We start from the raw sequence: 15,080 nt of genomic DNA, 5'->3' as shown, positions 1-15,080 counted from the left end.
CCCCCACTTAAGTGGGTGGGTCCCCCTTGGTCCAACCAGTCCGCACGCCCCCTCTCTTCCGCCTGTAGACCCGCACGGGTCCAGTAGTACCAAAATGGCTCGGTCCATCAGCCTCCTCCATGCATCTGGACAAGGTGTCAGTCGCCTTGTTCTCTAACTCGTGCCTATAATGGATCTCGAAATCATATCCCAACAGCTTTGAAAGCCGCCTCTAATTCTCCTTGATCACAATCCTCTGCTCTAACAAGTACTTTAAATTCCTACGGTTTGTCCTGACAATGAAATGTCGACCCAACAAGTAAGGCTTCCACTTATGAATGATCAACACTACAACCATCAACTCCCTCTCATTAACAGACTTTAGCCTTGCCCGGGTTGTCAACACCTGACTGAAGTAAGCTATGGGTATGTGATTTTGTATAAGCACCTCCTCCAATCCATATCTTGATGCATCAGTCCCCACCACAAAAAAATCTAGCTAAAATCAGTTAGGGCCAGGACATATATCGTGGCCATGGCTTTCTCAAGTCTCTCTAAGGCTTGGGTATCTGCCTCTCCTCACATAAAACTATCATTCTTCAGCTGCTCCGTTAGTGACCAAGCTATAGTGTTATATCCTCTCACTTACCTCCAATACTATCTGATCAACCTTAGGAAGACCCTCGGCTCCTTTAGAGTCCTAGGTAGAGGCCATTTCAACATGGCCTCAATCTTGGCCTGATTAGTAGCCACACACTCCAAGATAATACATGCCTCAAGTACTCTACATTGGGTTGTGCAAAACAACACTTCTTCAGGTTGGCCCGTATAAGATGCTCATGTAAAACCTCCAATACCACCTTAAGTGCTCTTAATGCTCCTTGTCCGACCTACTTACACCTGGATGCCATCAAAGAAAACCAGTACAAATCTCCTGAGGTAGGGTCTAGACACCTTTATGAGGAACTGGAATGAGCAAGGGTGTTAGTGAGACCAAATGGCATCACCAAGAACTCGTAGTATCCCTCATATCCCAGACTTCAGATTCATCTTTGTGAACACCACTGCTCCACATAGCTCATCCAACAACTCATCTATCATCAGAATAAAAAATTTGTTTGATACAGTCTCATTATTTAGAGCTCGATAATCCATACAGAATCACCAACTCCCATTCTTCTTCTTGACCAGTAAGGCTAGGCTAGGAAAAGGACTCACACTAAGTCTGATGATCCTGCCTCTAACATCTCCTAGATCAGCTTCTCGATCTCGTCTTTTTGGATATGAGGGTATCGATATGGTCTGATACTAATCGGTGACAACCCTCCCTCAAGGTGACGACATGCTCCTGTTCCCTCGATGGTGGCAATCCCTGTGATGACTAAAAGACTTCATTGAATTATTGTATCATCAGTTGTACTAAAAAAGGGATGTCTCTCCCTCCAACATGATCCCCTCCAATCTCTATAGCTCCACCAGAAATCCTACCCCACCTACTGGATGGTCCTTACCATGATTTTGAGAGAAACTATGGCTTCGGATAATCGTGCATCTCCCCTTATCACCACCCTTCTTCCCTCCACCATCATCTCCATTGTGAGTGCTCCCCAATTGACCTTGGTGTCTACCAAGATTTGCAACCATTTCATCCCCAGGTTGACATCAATACTCTCTAGCTCTAATGGAAGGAAGTTCTCCATCACCTGGACCCCCTATATGGTCAGAACCACCCCCTGCACACTCCTCGACATGTTTTCACTTTACTTGTGCCCATCATCACCACGTAGCACCATGTGTCCGCCAACTTCACCCCTAATTAATCCACGACCTCGTTGGAGATGAAAATTGTGAGTGGCCCCATTATTTATCAGCACCACTGCCTCTTTGTATGCTATCTCTCATCTCACTTTCATTGTGTGATTTGGAGTGAATCCCACCACTGAGTTCAAGTGGACCTCTACTAAGTTTAGATGCATCTCTTCCTACTCCACCACTGCCTCACTCCCACCTCCCTCCTCATCTTCCTCGTCATCACAGATGATGAGAAGTTGAGAACTTAAAGAGTTCGCTTCTAGCACCTGTGCTTTGGTGTGTACCTCTCATAACATCTGAAACACAATCCCTTTTCCCTCTTCTTTTGTAACTCCTTAGTAAGCTTCTTGATGTTTTTTCCAGTTCCGCCTTTTACAGTCTTCTTCTTCGGGGTCTTCTGAGGAATTCCTAGTGGCGGGCTGGGCCTTGGGTGCCAAAAAGGTGGTGATCATCCTATATGAACCTCCTGAACTGCTGCATTTGGTCCCACTCTCTAGGTGCTTCTGGTCCTCCACTAACTGGGCTAGCTCCATAATCTCTGTCAAATCATGCGGCCTCATCACTCTAACTGCCACCTGGATTTCTAGTTTGAGCCCTTTCATAAAGTTCCCCTCTAGTACAGTCTCCGAAAGTGGTCTAGTCGGTTGGCAAGGTACTCTAACCTCTCACGGTACTCCACCACCGATCCCTCTTGCGTTAGAGCGAAGAACTGCTCATAGAAGTCCCCTCTCTTGCTGGTTCAAAAATGTTCTAACAGACAATCCTTAAACTCCCTCTAGCTTCGTATGGCTCGCCTCATGTCTCTCCAGTAGTACCATTCTAATGCTTTCCCCTCCAAACATAAGCCAGCTGCAGACAATCTCTCCTCCTCCGTATACCCATTGACAGCAAAATATATTTTCACCTTGTAGATTCTCCCATGAGCATCATCTTCCTAAAAAATAGGCATCTTCAATTTTCTCACCCTCAGATCTCCTTCGTTTGCCCTGTTTCCTCCATAGCCTCCTATTCTCCAAGTGGGTTGTCCCCCCCGCCAAGTGTTTCGAACTTCTGATCATCTCTTCTACGCTCGTACCCAAACCCTTTGTCAAAATATCCCCTCGTTTCAAAATCAACACATCTTCGGTCATAATCAGTCCCCTCTTCTTTCAAATTCATTATTCCTTCGTTCATACCCACCCCCTCACACCTCTCCCCATATCTTCTACCTACCTCCTCCCTAGGAAAGACCTCTTGTTATTCCCCTCTTCTTATCGGATTAGGGTTCTCCCCACTCCCTTGGCTCCCGGCGGCTTCCCTCTCCATGATTGCAAATTTACCATCGATCTTCTCGTGGACAGCTAAAATTTGAGTTTGAAAATCTAAAATTTCATATTTCAATTGTCTGATCCCCCTTCCAACACTTCTACATTTTTTCTCGCCATAGATATCCAGATCTAGGCTCCAAATAGCAAAAAAAGCCAAAAAATAATGAATATGGTCTTCAAACAGCAAAATCAGAAGATCAGAGAGGAGAATGAAGTAGAAATCAGTGAGCAAGACTTGGATTTCAGCTCGGGACGCCGCTCTGACACCAATTTTGATAGTAAGTAGATTTTTGTTCAACAAAGAAAAATTGTGAGGAAGAACACCCAAAAATAATTTTTATTGCAAGAACCATAAAAGAAAAATACAAAATACAATTGGATATTCAATTAGAGAAGAAGATCCGGCTCTTCCAAATCCCTAGCCGCCAGCTAGGCCATCTCACATAAGCAAACTTCAATTTAACAAAAAAAAAACATAAAAACTGAACCCTAGGTAAACAAAAAAAAAAAAAAAACATAAAAACTGAACCCTAGGTAAACCTCCTACTTAAAGCATACAATACAATAAATCTCAAAATAGCCCCCCCCACCCCCAAACCAACATTCAAATTCTTCCCGTTCCCCATCCCAAAAAGGTGGGATACATTCAGGCGGAAGCCTGTTTTGCCTTGTATACTTTCCGGCTGGTCTAGAAGGGACCAGCCTCACAGTGCCGGTTCAAGAGAGACCGGTCTATCAGAATGATAATGATGCTATAAAAAAAAAAAAATATTATGAGTTGAAAAGAAACAGTAATAATACTTCATAGAGGATATATACAACTTTTTGTAGTTGCATGGCATGGATGAGAATGTGCATTCGCTTAAAATTTCAAGCAGTAGTGGAGTACTAATTACGAGCTTTTTCTTTCAATTTTATTCGAAGTAATCTGATCCCGGGCCTATGCAGAACTTTTTAATTGCACACTCACGGACTTGCATTATGAAGTGCTTGTTATTTCTTAAGTTACCCTTTAAACTTTTTATTAATATTAGCACCAATCAATTTCACATCGAGTATCCTCTATTCAAATATGATTATGAATGCTGAAAGCTGGAGGAATTGAAAGTAAGTTGCATGCGTATAAATCTTGTAAACCAAACTGAATTGGGGAAAACATAAAAAAAAAAAGTCAATTGATTTAAATAAACATCAACACCATTGAAATATTTGCTTTAGTTGTAATAACAACAACAACAACAAGCATTTATCCCACTGCATGGGGTTAGCTACATGATTTTTTTTTCATTTTGTCCTATTAAAAATCAAATTTTCATTTAAATCTATTAAAAAAAAATTCATTTTTAATACTTTCTAACCCAATCTTTTTAGGTCTACCTCAAAAGTTTTTTAACATAGGGTTTAGGGTCTAATATATTTACTCTTCTAACAGAATCATTAGAAGGCTGACGTTTTAATTTTTAATACTTTCAAAGTTTCGACCCCGTCTTTCTCCTATTATGTTGTAGATGTCTCTTATCTCATCTCATATTTTGTTGTCGAGTTCCTTATGATCTCCTATGGCAGTTCCAACCATCATCTTCTTACTTGTGGCATTCTTTGTTATTATCTGTGAAAACTAGAGATTTGAGAGGGAAAAGCTTGCATTATTGCATAAATTCTTCCCTATATATAGATCTATACAAGATATTTAATAAGGAAACAAATAACTACATAATAATGAAATATAAATCTTCCTAAATCAGCTGCCCGTCTATGGAAGGTGTTTCAACATGATTCATGAGCTCTTCCTACGGATTGCTCTCTGTGACCGTCATATCCTTTGCACAGGGAACGGTTGGATTTCAACACTACCCCTCAAGCTGGGAAATATGGATATGTCATTCCCAGCTTGTCAATCATTATGAGAAAGGTAGAACTGTCCAGTCCTTTGGTAAGAATGTCCGCAAGTTGATCTTTTGATGCTATATGGTCGACACTTACTAGACAACTTTCTAGTTTTTCTTTAATGAAATGTCTATCCACTTCTATGTGCTTGGTCTTGTCATGCTGGACTGGATTGTGGGCTATGCTAGTTGCTGATTTGTTGTCACAATATAGCTTCATGGGCTCCTACCATTTGACCTTTAAGTCTTGTAGAATTATTTTGATCCATAGTAGCTCACATATTCCCAAAGTCATAGCTCGATATTCTGCTTCTGCACTAGATCTTGCCACTACATTATGTTTCTTGCTTCTTCATGTAACTAGGTTACCTCCAAGAAATGTGCAGTATCCACTATCCAGAGGTAGATCTTCTATAAACTGGTGATCATGCATAGTCAGCATCCGTGTATACTTCTAGGGTTATTCTGAGATCTCTCTTAAAGAGAATCCCTTTTCCTGGGTTTCCTTTAAGGTAGTGCACTATCCAGTCAACCGCTTGCATGTGGACATGCTTTGGATTTTGCATAAACTGACTAACCATGCTTACAACAAATGCTATATCTGGTCTAGTGTGGGAAAGATTAATTTCCCTACCAGTCTATGGTAGGCCCATTTATCCACATTTGGATCCTCTCTAGCTTCCCCCAGTTTAAGATTAGGCTCTATCGGTGTTGGTGCTGACTTACAGGCTAGTTTCCTTGTTTCTTTTAGAAGATCTTTAATTTACTTTTGTTGTGAGATGAAGATTCCTTTGCTGGTGATTGTTTGAGCCCATATAGGGACTTTTTTAATCTGCACACTTTGTTACCTTCAGATTTTTCCTTAAACCCTGGTGGTATTTCCATAAATATCTCTTCCTCCAGATCCCCATGTAGGAATGCATTTTTCACATTCAATTGTTCCAAATGCTAGTTGTACTTCGCTGCTATTGAGAGTAGTATTCTGACAGTGTTCATCTTGGCTACAAGTGCAAAGGTTTCTTGATAGTCAATGTCATATGTTTGAGTGTACCATTTTGCCACTAGTCTTGCCTTATATCTTTCTAGTGTGCCATCAACTTTGTACTTTACGAAAAATACCCATTTGCATCCAACCGGTTTTTTCCCTGTCGTTAGATTGATGATTTCCCATGTTTTGTTCTTTTCTAGGGCCTGCATCTCATCTATCATGACATTTTTTTAATTTTTATCAGATAAGGCCTCATAAATATCTTTAGGAATATGGATATCTTCTAATGTAACCAAGAAATTTTTATGTGAAGATGAGAGGTTGTTGAAGGATATAGAGTTGGTTATAGGGTATAAGGGAGGTGGCGAGCTTACCTTATTTCCAGGAGATGGTTCAGATTCTTGGATATGCTTTGGAGTATAATCTTAATTTGTACGTCTGGAGTATACCTTCCCAAATCTAATGACAGTTTTGTCTTTTGTTTCCCTATCCTGATTTTCAGGTGGATAGGTTTGAGGTGGAGGAAGGTTAAGAGGTGTTAGTTCATTTTCCTCATCTTCCTCAAGTTCAGTCTCCCCTTGAAGATGAGGTTTGAAAAAATAGGAACTTTGTTCATCAAAAGTAATGTCAACAGAGACAAAGATTTTTCTTGTAGAAGGATGATAACACTTGTAACCTTTTTGGGTAGCAGAATAGCCAATAAAGATGCATTTAACTACTCTTGGATCTAGTTTTCCTCTATTTTGGCTGTTGATATGAACATAGTTGTGCACCCAAAGATTTTTGGTGTGAGGTTATGATGAGTTTGAAATTCGGGGTAAAATGAGGACAAAATTTTCATTGGAGTTTTGAGTCCAAGGGTTATTGAAGGTAGTCGGTTTATGAGATAAGTTGCAGTTAGGAGAGCTTCTCCCCAATAAGATTTGGGTATATTGTAGTGGAATAGAAAAGCTCGAGTAGAGGCTAGAAGGTGACCATTTTTTCTTTTTTGCAACCCCATTTTGTTGTGGCGTGTGAACGCAGGAGGACTCGTGGATGATCCCTTCACTTTGGAAGTAGGAGGAAAGGGTTTGGTTAAAATAGTCTTTGGCATTATCAGAGCGAAATCTCCTTATTTTCATCCCGAATTGATTTTGGATCATGGTATGAAACAAGGGAAGAATGATGCTAAAATCTGATTTATTTTTAAGGAGATCCAAGAGACTCTAGTGCAATCATCAATGAATGATACAAACCATCGAGCCCCATAGATATTGGAGATTTTTGAGGGTCCCCATATATCACTGTGAATAAGGTACAAAGGAGTATCACATCTCTCATTTTTATTTGTGAAGGAAGTTCTTTTATGTTTGGCTAACTCACAAGTTTCATAGTGAAGATGTTTATTTTCTAATTTCTGAAAAAGTTGTGGATACATGTCTTAAGACATCAAAGGATGGGTGTCCTAACTTATAATGATGATGCAAAATAGTGGAATTTTTATCAACTAAGGATAACATAGAGCAGCTATTTTTAGATTGGTTCAGTTTTTCCAAGTAGTACAATCCAACTTTCTCCTTAGCAAGTTCAATCTTCTTCCCCGATCTCTTGTCTTGAAATAAACAATATGTATGGTTAAATAACGCTTGACAATTATGATCATTGGTATGTTTTTGGATTAAAATTAGGTTTATGGATATTTGAGATATGTGGAGCACATTTTTTAGGATGAGTGAGGGAGATAATATTATGTCTCATTGGCCTGGTACCGTGGTAAGAGAACTATCGACAGTGATGATTTCTTGTTGCTTGGACAAGGAATATAGTTGATGAAGTGGTTATGTGAGTGGGTCATATGGTCTGTGACTCCTAAGTCAATGATCCATAATTTCTTTAAATGATTTCTAGAGTCACTTAAACTAATAGAAATCGGAAACTTACCTGAGAGTGCAATTGAGGAAGATGCGTTTGGTTTTTCAAAGGATACCAGTAATCTTTTCAATTTATCAATTTCTTCTTTATTGAGTTCTCCAAGGCTGGACTTTGCTTCTAGGGTGGGCTGACTTGTAGTGTTGTTGGCATGCGACATGCTCCTTGTTTCACCTTTTTGATTCCACTCCTTGCTAGGGGGTTTTCCATGTATTTTCCAACATGTTTCCTTTGTGTGTCTTGAATTTTTGCAATAACTGCACCAAAGCGAGTTCTTGTCTTTGAATTTTGAAGAATCTTTACCTTTCTCCTTCCATGACGATTCTTTGTTCATCACCATTACTGAACTTTCAACTACCTTTGGTTCTAACATCACTCATCATCGGCTTTCTTCTGCGTGGATGAGCAAAATGGTTTCATTGAGTGATAGCGTCTCCTCTTTGCCAAGGATCTGGATTCTAACTTGGTCAAATTCTGCATTTAGTCCTACAAGAAAATTATAAACTCTATCTTTTTCAATAAAGTTATTTAGGATCGCAGCATCTTTCGCACATCTAGTTTATATGCACCTATAGTGATCTAGTTCCTGCCACAGATTTTTTAGAAGGGTGGCATACTCCGTCACGGTTTTACTCTCCGGCTTTGTGCTTCCAACTTTGACTTTAATTTCAAAGATTTGATACGCATCACGAGCTTTGGAGAAGGTCTGTTTAACAGCATATCATACGTCCTTTGCAGTGGAAAGGAACATAAATGTATCGCTAATTTCTGGAGTCATGTAATTTCACAACTATGACATAATCATGGAGTTTGCTTCATCCCATGCCCCAAATTTAAGATCTCATTTTTTTGGTCCTCCAAGGAGGTGATGTATTTTCCCTTTCCCCTTCAAGTAGGTCTTCACAAATTAAAACCACTTTAGGTAGTTCTTCTCATTTAGACAATAGGAAGGTTGCATGCTTTGAAGGTTACCTCGTCCTTGGTGCACCATTGATTCCTCAGTTTGATCAACGGTTTGGGAGGAATTAATTTGGGAGGAACTTTCGACTCCTTAGGTCAGTAGTCGTCAGCTTGCAGGAGTCTTCTTTGGCTTCTTCGTGCTGTTCGTCTACGCTCCTTTGACGACTTCTCCCTTCTGTCGGATCGGAAGTTCCAATGCTTGGATCGGCTCCGTCGTTTCCTTTCTTCGGCTTTGTTTTGTACGCATACGTAGAGGTTTACTCGGCCCGTCCCATGGTTTTTGCACGTCCCGTCTCGTGGGTTTCGCTCGGCTTCGTCTCGCATGTAGGAGTTCGGCTTCGTTCCGCTAGTAGGAGGTTTGCTCGACTTTGGTCCTTCCCACACGCAGGTAGGTTTTGATCCTTCTGGCTTTGTCCCGTTGGTTTCTTCTTCGTGGCTCTGATACCATGTGAAAACTAGAGATTTGAGAGGGAAAAACTTGCTTTATTGCATAAATTCTTCCCTATATATAGATCTATACAAGATATTTAATAAGGAAATATATAACTACATAATAATGAAATATAAATCTTCCTAAATCAACTGCCCACCTATGGAAGGTGTTTTAACGTGATTCATGAGCTCTTCCCACAGATTGCTCTTTGTGACTGTCAGATCCTTTGCACAGGGAACGGCTGGATTTCACATTATCATTTATCTATAAATTCTTTACATCAATCATCTTGATGGATTCTTCTCACCAGCCCAACCAAGGGTTTTGATTTTGATATGTCTCTCTCTCTTTGCTCCCATAATCCCATCTACCACGAGCTTTGATTTTGATATGTCTCTCTCTCTTTGCTCCCATAATCCCATCTACCACGAGCGTTCTTCACAATGTGTGATGTTGGTTGACTCATGATCATCACATTCACCTCTAGGTTGTGAAACACATTTGCTTTACCTTTTTTATATTTTTAGTGACAGGCTTTATGTTTCCAATAGTGTTTCTACTTAACCAAAAAATTGTCTAAACTATTGTAATATATAGTTTTGCTTATTATAAAATAAAAAGAATATATATATATATATATAGTCTTGCTTGTTGTGTGTGGAATCTGATTGTTTTATTGTCTCGAATCTCAATGCTTGTTGTGTTCGCTGGGGGCTGTGGGGGGTTTATCCCTTGCTTGCAAAAGAATTTTTTTCCCTCGTACAACCCCCCGTCGCTGCATAACCGAGCGACTCGGCGATGAGTTCCCGAGCGCCCCAACGCTGAACGACAGAGAGCAGAGCGCCACAGTGGTATATAGGTATGACGCCGCAACAGACCAATACAGAGGTTTGAACGCCACAGCGCCCAAACTGGCACCGCAGCGCTACAAGATGGGCTGGACGATTTTCTTTCTCATTTTTCTGAAGGGTTGCGTCCCTTGGGATTATTTTACTTGGCTTTCTCTTGTATTTTGAGTAAGTTAGACATTGAGAACGGTGCATGTGAGAAAAGAAGCAAGGAGATAGTGAGAGAGAAGAGAGATTTGTTTTTATTTCTCCCAATTTTTATAGTGGATTTCTTAGTGTGATGTGGCTCCGTGATTTTTTCCCTATTTTGAATTTTTCCACGTTAAATCCTGGTGTTTTTACTTTTCCGTTTCTTTTACTTTCTGGCTTGTTTTGTCATTATGGTGTTTACTCCTCATCATCCCCAACATTGCTTAGTCTTGCTTGTTGCTTTGTGTTCTATTTGTGATCCTTGTAGGAAGGTTGCTGGAAATCAATTATAGTAAATTTAATCTTCATTATGTTAATAAGTATAATTAAATTCTCTTTATAATAAATTAACGAGGAAAGGATTGAATTGGCCCCCTAAAATTTTTTAAGGATCAAATAGTTTTCAACTATATAATGTATCAATTTGATTCCTTGAATATTTAAATAGGGATCAAATTAGTCATTTAATGGGATTCTTTAGGTCCCTATTTTAAAAAATCAAGGGACTAAAATGAAACTTTTAAATAGTTGAGAATCATTTTGATTCTTTGTAAAAAGTGAAGAGACTATTTTGATCATTATCTTATAAATCAACCCATGTTTAGGTGATATTAAAACAATATGAAGATTTAACAAAATGAGCTTTCTGATAAAGTACAGCCACAGGTTCACGCTTGTTTTATTATTTTGTAAGAGAAAAATTTTTTTCCCCTTATTTTCTATGCCTTTTTCAACCTTTCTAGCATCTTCTAACTCTTCTTTCATCTATTTGATTCTCTATATTCCTCGGGCTTGCATTTTTCCTTGTTCAATTCAATTTTGATGAGCTCTACTTAATCATTTCAGGGATAAGTATAAAGCTCTGCCTATATGAGGACACTGACCGTATGACCTTTCGTACAGAAGACAAGATTCTGTACTCGAAGGAAGATTTCCGGGAATTCCTCCTTCGTCATAACTGGACTGGTTTAAGAGAACTTAGCGGATTTCATACTGTTGATACTCTTGATGATCTCCGTCCTGGAGCTATGTATCAGGGCGTTTGATTGCTTGGTGATTAAATAGAATTAAGTAGTGAAATGAAATTATGGTCTATGGAGCATGCTCATGGTGCTTAAAGATCACGAGAAATTATTCTGTGCGGAGTCTAGACGGAAAATTTATGTCCGGACTGTGAGTGTACATAGTGTTTGTACACACTATGTACAAAAGAAAATCAAACTGTGTATAAAATTATACACAGCATACACACTGTGTACACTCACAGTCCAAATGAAAATTTTTTGCCCGGATTCCACACAGAAGAATTTCTCAAAGATCACAGGCTAACCAAATATTCTGAGGTGTCGCATATACCACATTATTTATAATAGTTAGAGAGAGAGAGAGAGAGAGAGGAGGGGGGGGGGGGGGGGGGGGGGGTGTGGAGATTCGTGCTATAATTATTTCTCCATCTATTCTCTTTTTTCCCTTCTCAACAGGTAACAGCTGTTTCATATTTTTTTTTCTCTATGTAAATAATGTTTACCGAGCTTTAGATGAAAATGTCAGCCTAAAGTTTGCTTATTTTGTTAGGAAATATCATTAACGTTCGTAATATTTACTTTTCAATAGTTCTGCTGCAATTACAGATGCTGCAATCTCTAATTTTATAACTTAGCAATTTTGTGCTGATATGATTATTGCAGTGGAGCTTCAGGACTGCTTAATGGTTTAAATTCTTGAGTTATACTAAGTGCTGGTTTTGTAAATTTGATACTGTTCTTAGTGGCGCATGCCCTGAATATTTATTTCATGCTTTGAATCAAGTTCATTTTAACTCGTCCAAAGCAGATAATTTTGGTTTGATCTGGAGTTGATTCGTTCCATCCGATCTTGACCTATTAGACTGTTATAAACTGGCTCTATTTGATCTCTCTCTCTCTCTCTCTCTCTCTCTCTCTCTCTCTTTTAATTTTTTATTTTTATTTTGGACAGATAAATTCACACAAATTATATATTCAAAATTCTAATTTAATACCTCTTGGTTGATGGCCAATACTCTGAACTAACAGATCAAGATGAACAACACGCTATTTGATCTCACTATGATGCTTGTCTTTATTTAAGTTCAATCTGAGCTAAAAATAAGTTAATTTTTGAAATGAATTTTTATGTTTAAGATAAAAAATGCTCATTTATAGCTCCTCTAAGTATATATGCTTATAAGTTTCAGCATGCAATGGTTGCAGTGGAAGTTTCGTTTGATACAGTTTTCTTATTGTATTTTAAAACAAAAAAATTTTAAGGACTTATTAATTGTATTATTAGTAAAATTGTTAGAATCAAAAGAGTGGTTTATGAAATTTTTATTTTGAAATGTATTTATGTTTATGGGAGCTAAAAATAGGCCAATTTTTTGATGATTTAGTAAAGTTAATCAAATTTTATTAGATTATTTTGATGAGATTTTGTTACTCAATTGAGGGAATTATGTGCATGTTATGAATATCAAGTCCTCATTGTGGCTCTTTTGTGAGAGGCAGCAGCTACCTTCTAATTATTCTACTGAGTTAAGGGTTGATGACCCTCGAGCAAATCCTCATTGTCTAGGTCTGCAAGGTACAAATTCATGTCTCATGACCCTTGACACTTGAAAAGATATATGCAAGTACAAATATAATATTTAGCCCAAAAAAAAGAACTAAATGCTCACAATGAAAGTTCATCATTGACATCAAAGTCGATTAATGAAAGTAGATTGATTATTATTTTATAAGTAGATTAAATGTAAGTATTGCCAAGAAAATTATCTCTTCTTATAAAAGCATTACACATATCTCATCAAAGCTATGCATGTATACTCATCATTATTTGCGTTAGGTGAATAACATTTTATTACAAACACTAATCAAGCTCATCAAGTCTCCATCACTTGAACCAATTTGCCAAAAAAGCTTTTAGAACCCCAGAAAAGCATCACTAAGAATTGATTGAATTGGGAGAAACCTTTGGAGTTAAAATTGGATGTAATAATGTATATATGAGCTTGTTTTGTAGAAGTTAAGGACAACAACGGGTTAATGGAGTTCTATAAAAATATATTATATTAACTCAAAGGAGTATAATCATGTGTTTATTGCTTCATGTGCTTGGCCACATGTTCTATAGAAAATTTAGATGAATTTCCCAATACCAAGAAGGTTGGTCTCAAAATAATTAGAATAAATTGATCAAGAATTCACAACATTAAAATAATAGAAATATTATTCTCTGAGTGATGATATCAACTATCATACTACCATACTTGAAAAGTAACTTTAATATATCATTAAAAAATTATCTTGATTGGGCATAAATCTCGAGGCAAAATTAAGTTAAAAACTTTTGAAATTAAATTTAGAACCATCCAAACTTCATTTTCAGTAAACTTTTAGTCGAACCGAACAACAACAAATTCGACCCAGTATGAACCTGAATGGGACCAAATCAAAAACCCAAAGCGCATTTGAAGGTTCAACATATAATTTGGATAACTAAATGATTTCAAAATGTGACATGCTTATAGTCAAATCGAGTGGCTCGACAAGAAGAATCCAACGAGCTTATGATCGTCAAATTCTGACATAACTAAGGCACTTAAATGCTCGATAAATAGTCCCCGATCAAGGGAGTCGACATCGGTCGTCCATTGGAAACACTATCAATTTACCCTTAATCTTCTCCTTATTTATTGGCCATGCCATTTCTAAAAATTTATAAATAACCCCTCATTTTTCACATGAAAGGAGGGGGAGAAAGAGAGGATCATAGGAGGAAGAAGAGGAGTAAGGATGGAAGAAAAGAAGAGAGATATGAAGATAAATCTAAGATATCTCTTACCACCAAGCCCCCCCTCGACCACCGCCTGACAATCGACTGACGTCGGACTTCTGTCCGGTTACCAATTGATGTCGAACTTCTACCCGACCACCAACGGACACCAGATTTATGCCCGATCACCAACCATCGTCGAACCTCTGTCTGACTTCCAATTATTGTTGGACTTACATCTGGCCACCGATTATTGAAGGAGTTCCTCTTGACAACCGTCGTTAGACTATAGTCCTTCTAACCACTATCGCATATTGACTATGATCATTCCGACCACCATCACCTAACTGCGATCTTTCTGACCATTATTGTCTGCCGACTATGATCCTTCTGACCTCTGTTGCCCGACAATGATCTTTCTGACAAAACTATCATCCACCGACTGTCGTCGGTCCTTCCGATCATCATCACCCAATTATTATTTTTTTTACCACTATCACCAGGCGACTACGGTCCTTCCGACCTTCCTCGCCTGACAATGATCTTTTTGACTACTATCGCGCGTTGGCTACGGTCTTTCCGACCTCCATCGCTAGACAACGGTCTTTTTGACCACTGTCCCCGGTCGATTATGATAATTTCAACCTCCATAGTCAGACTATGGTCCTTTTGACCTTTGTTGCCAGACAACAGTCATTCTGACCACTATCATCCATCGACTACGGTTCTTTTGACCTCCATCGTCAGACTACGGTTCTTTTGACCTCCATCGTCAGACTACAATTATTTTGACCTCCATCGTCAAACTACGGTTCTTCTAACATCCATCGCTAGACAATGATCTTTACAACCACTGTAGCCCATCGACTATGGTCCTTCCAATCTCCGTCACCAGACTAAGGTCTTTCCATCCTCTGTCGTCCACTGACTACGGTCCTTCTAACCACCGTCACCCAAATACAATCTTTCCAACCTTTG

The 15,080-nt window shown here is 38.7% G+C and overlaps 1 protein-coding gene across 2 annotated transcripts in view; it reads left to right on the top strand.

The window, feature by feature from the left end:
- Positions 1-11,696, top strand: part of LOC110109556 (trihelix transcription factor GT-1) — a 32,139-nt gene extending 20,443 nt beyond the window's left edge. Inside the window, exon 5 of one of the 2 annotated variants that reach the window (XM_020840669.2) lies at positions 11,214-11,696. In XM_020840669.2, the coding sequence (XP_020696328.1) occupies positions 11,214-11,356 (143 nt within the window). In that variant the 3' untranslated portion in view covers positions 11,357-11,696. Of the gene's footprint in view, positions 1-11,156 lie in introns of both variants that reach the window. The other variant, XM_020840668.2, reaches the window with a different exon arrangement.
- The last annotated feature ends 3,384 nt before the right edge of the window (positions 11,697-15,080 follow it).

This window comes from Dendrobium catenatum, unplaced genomic scaffold (assembly GCF_001605985.2).
Source record: "Dendrobium catenatum unplaced genomic scaffold, ASM160598v2 original_scaffold_97798, whole genome shotgun sequence".
NCBI classification, from domain to species: domain Eukaryota; kingdom Viridiplantae; phylum Streptophyta; class Magnoliopsida; order Asparagales; family Orchidaceae; genus Dendrobium; species Dendrobium catenatum.
This window is presented reverse-complemented; position numbering and strand designations above follow the sequence as displayed.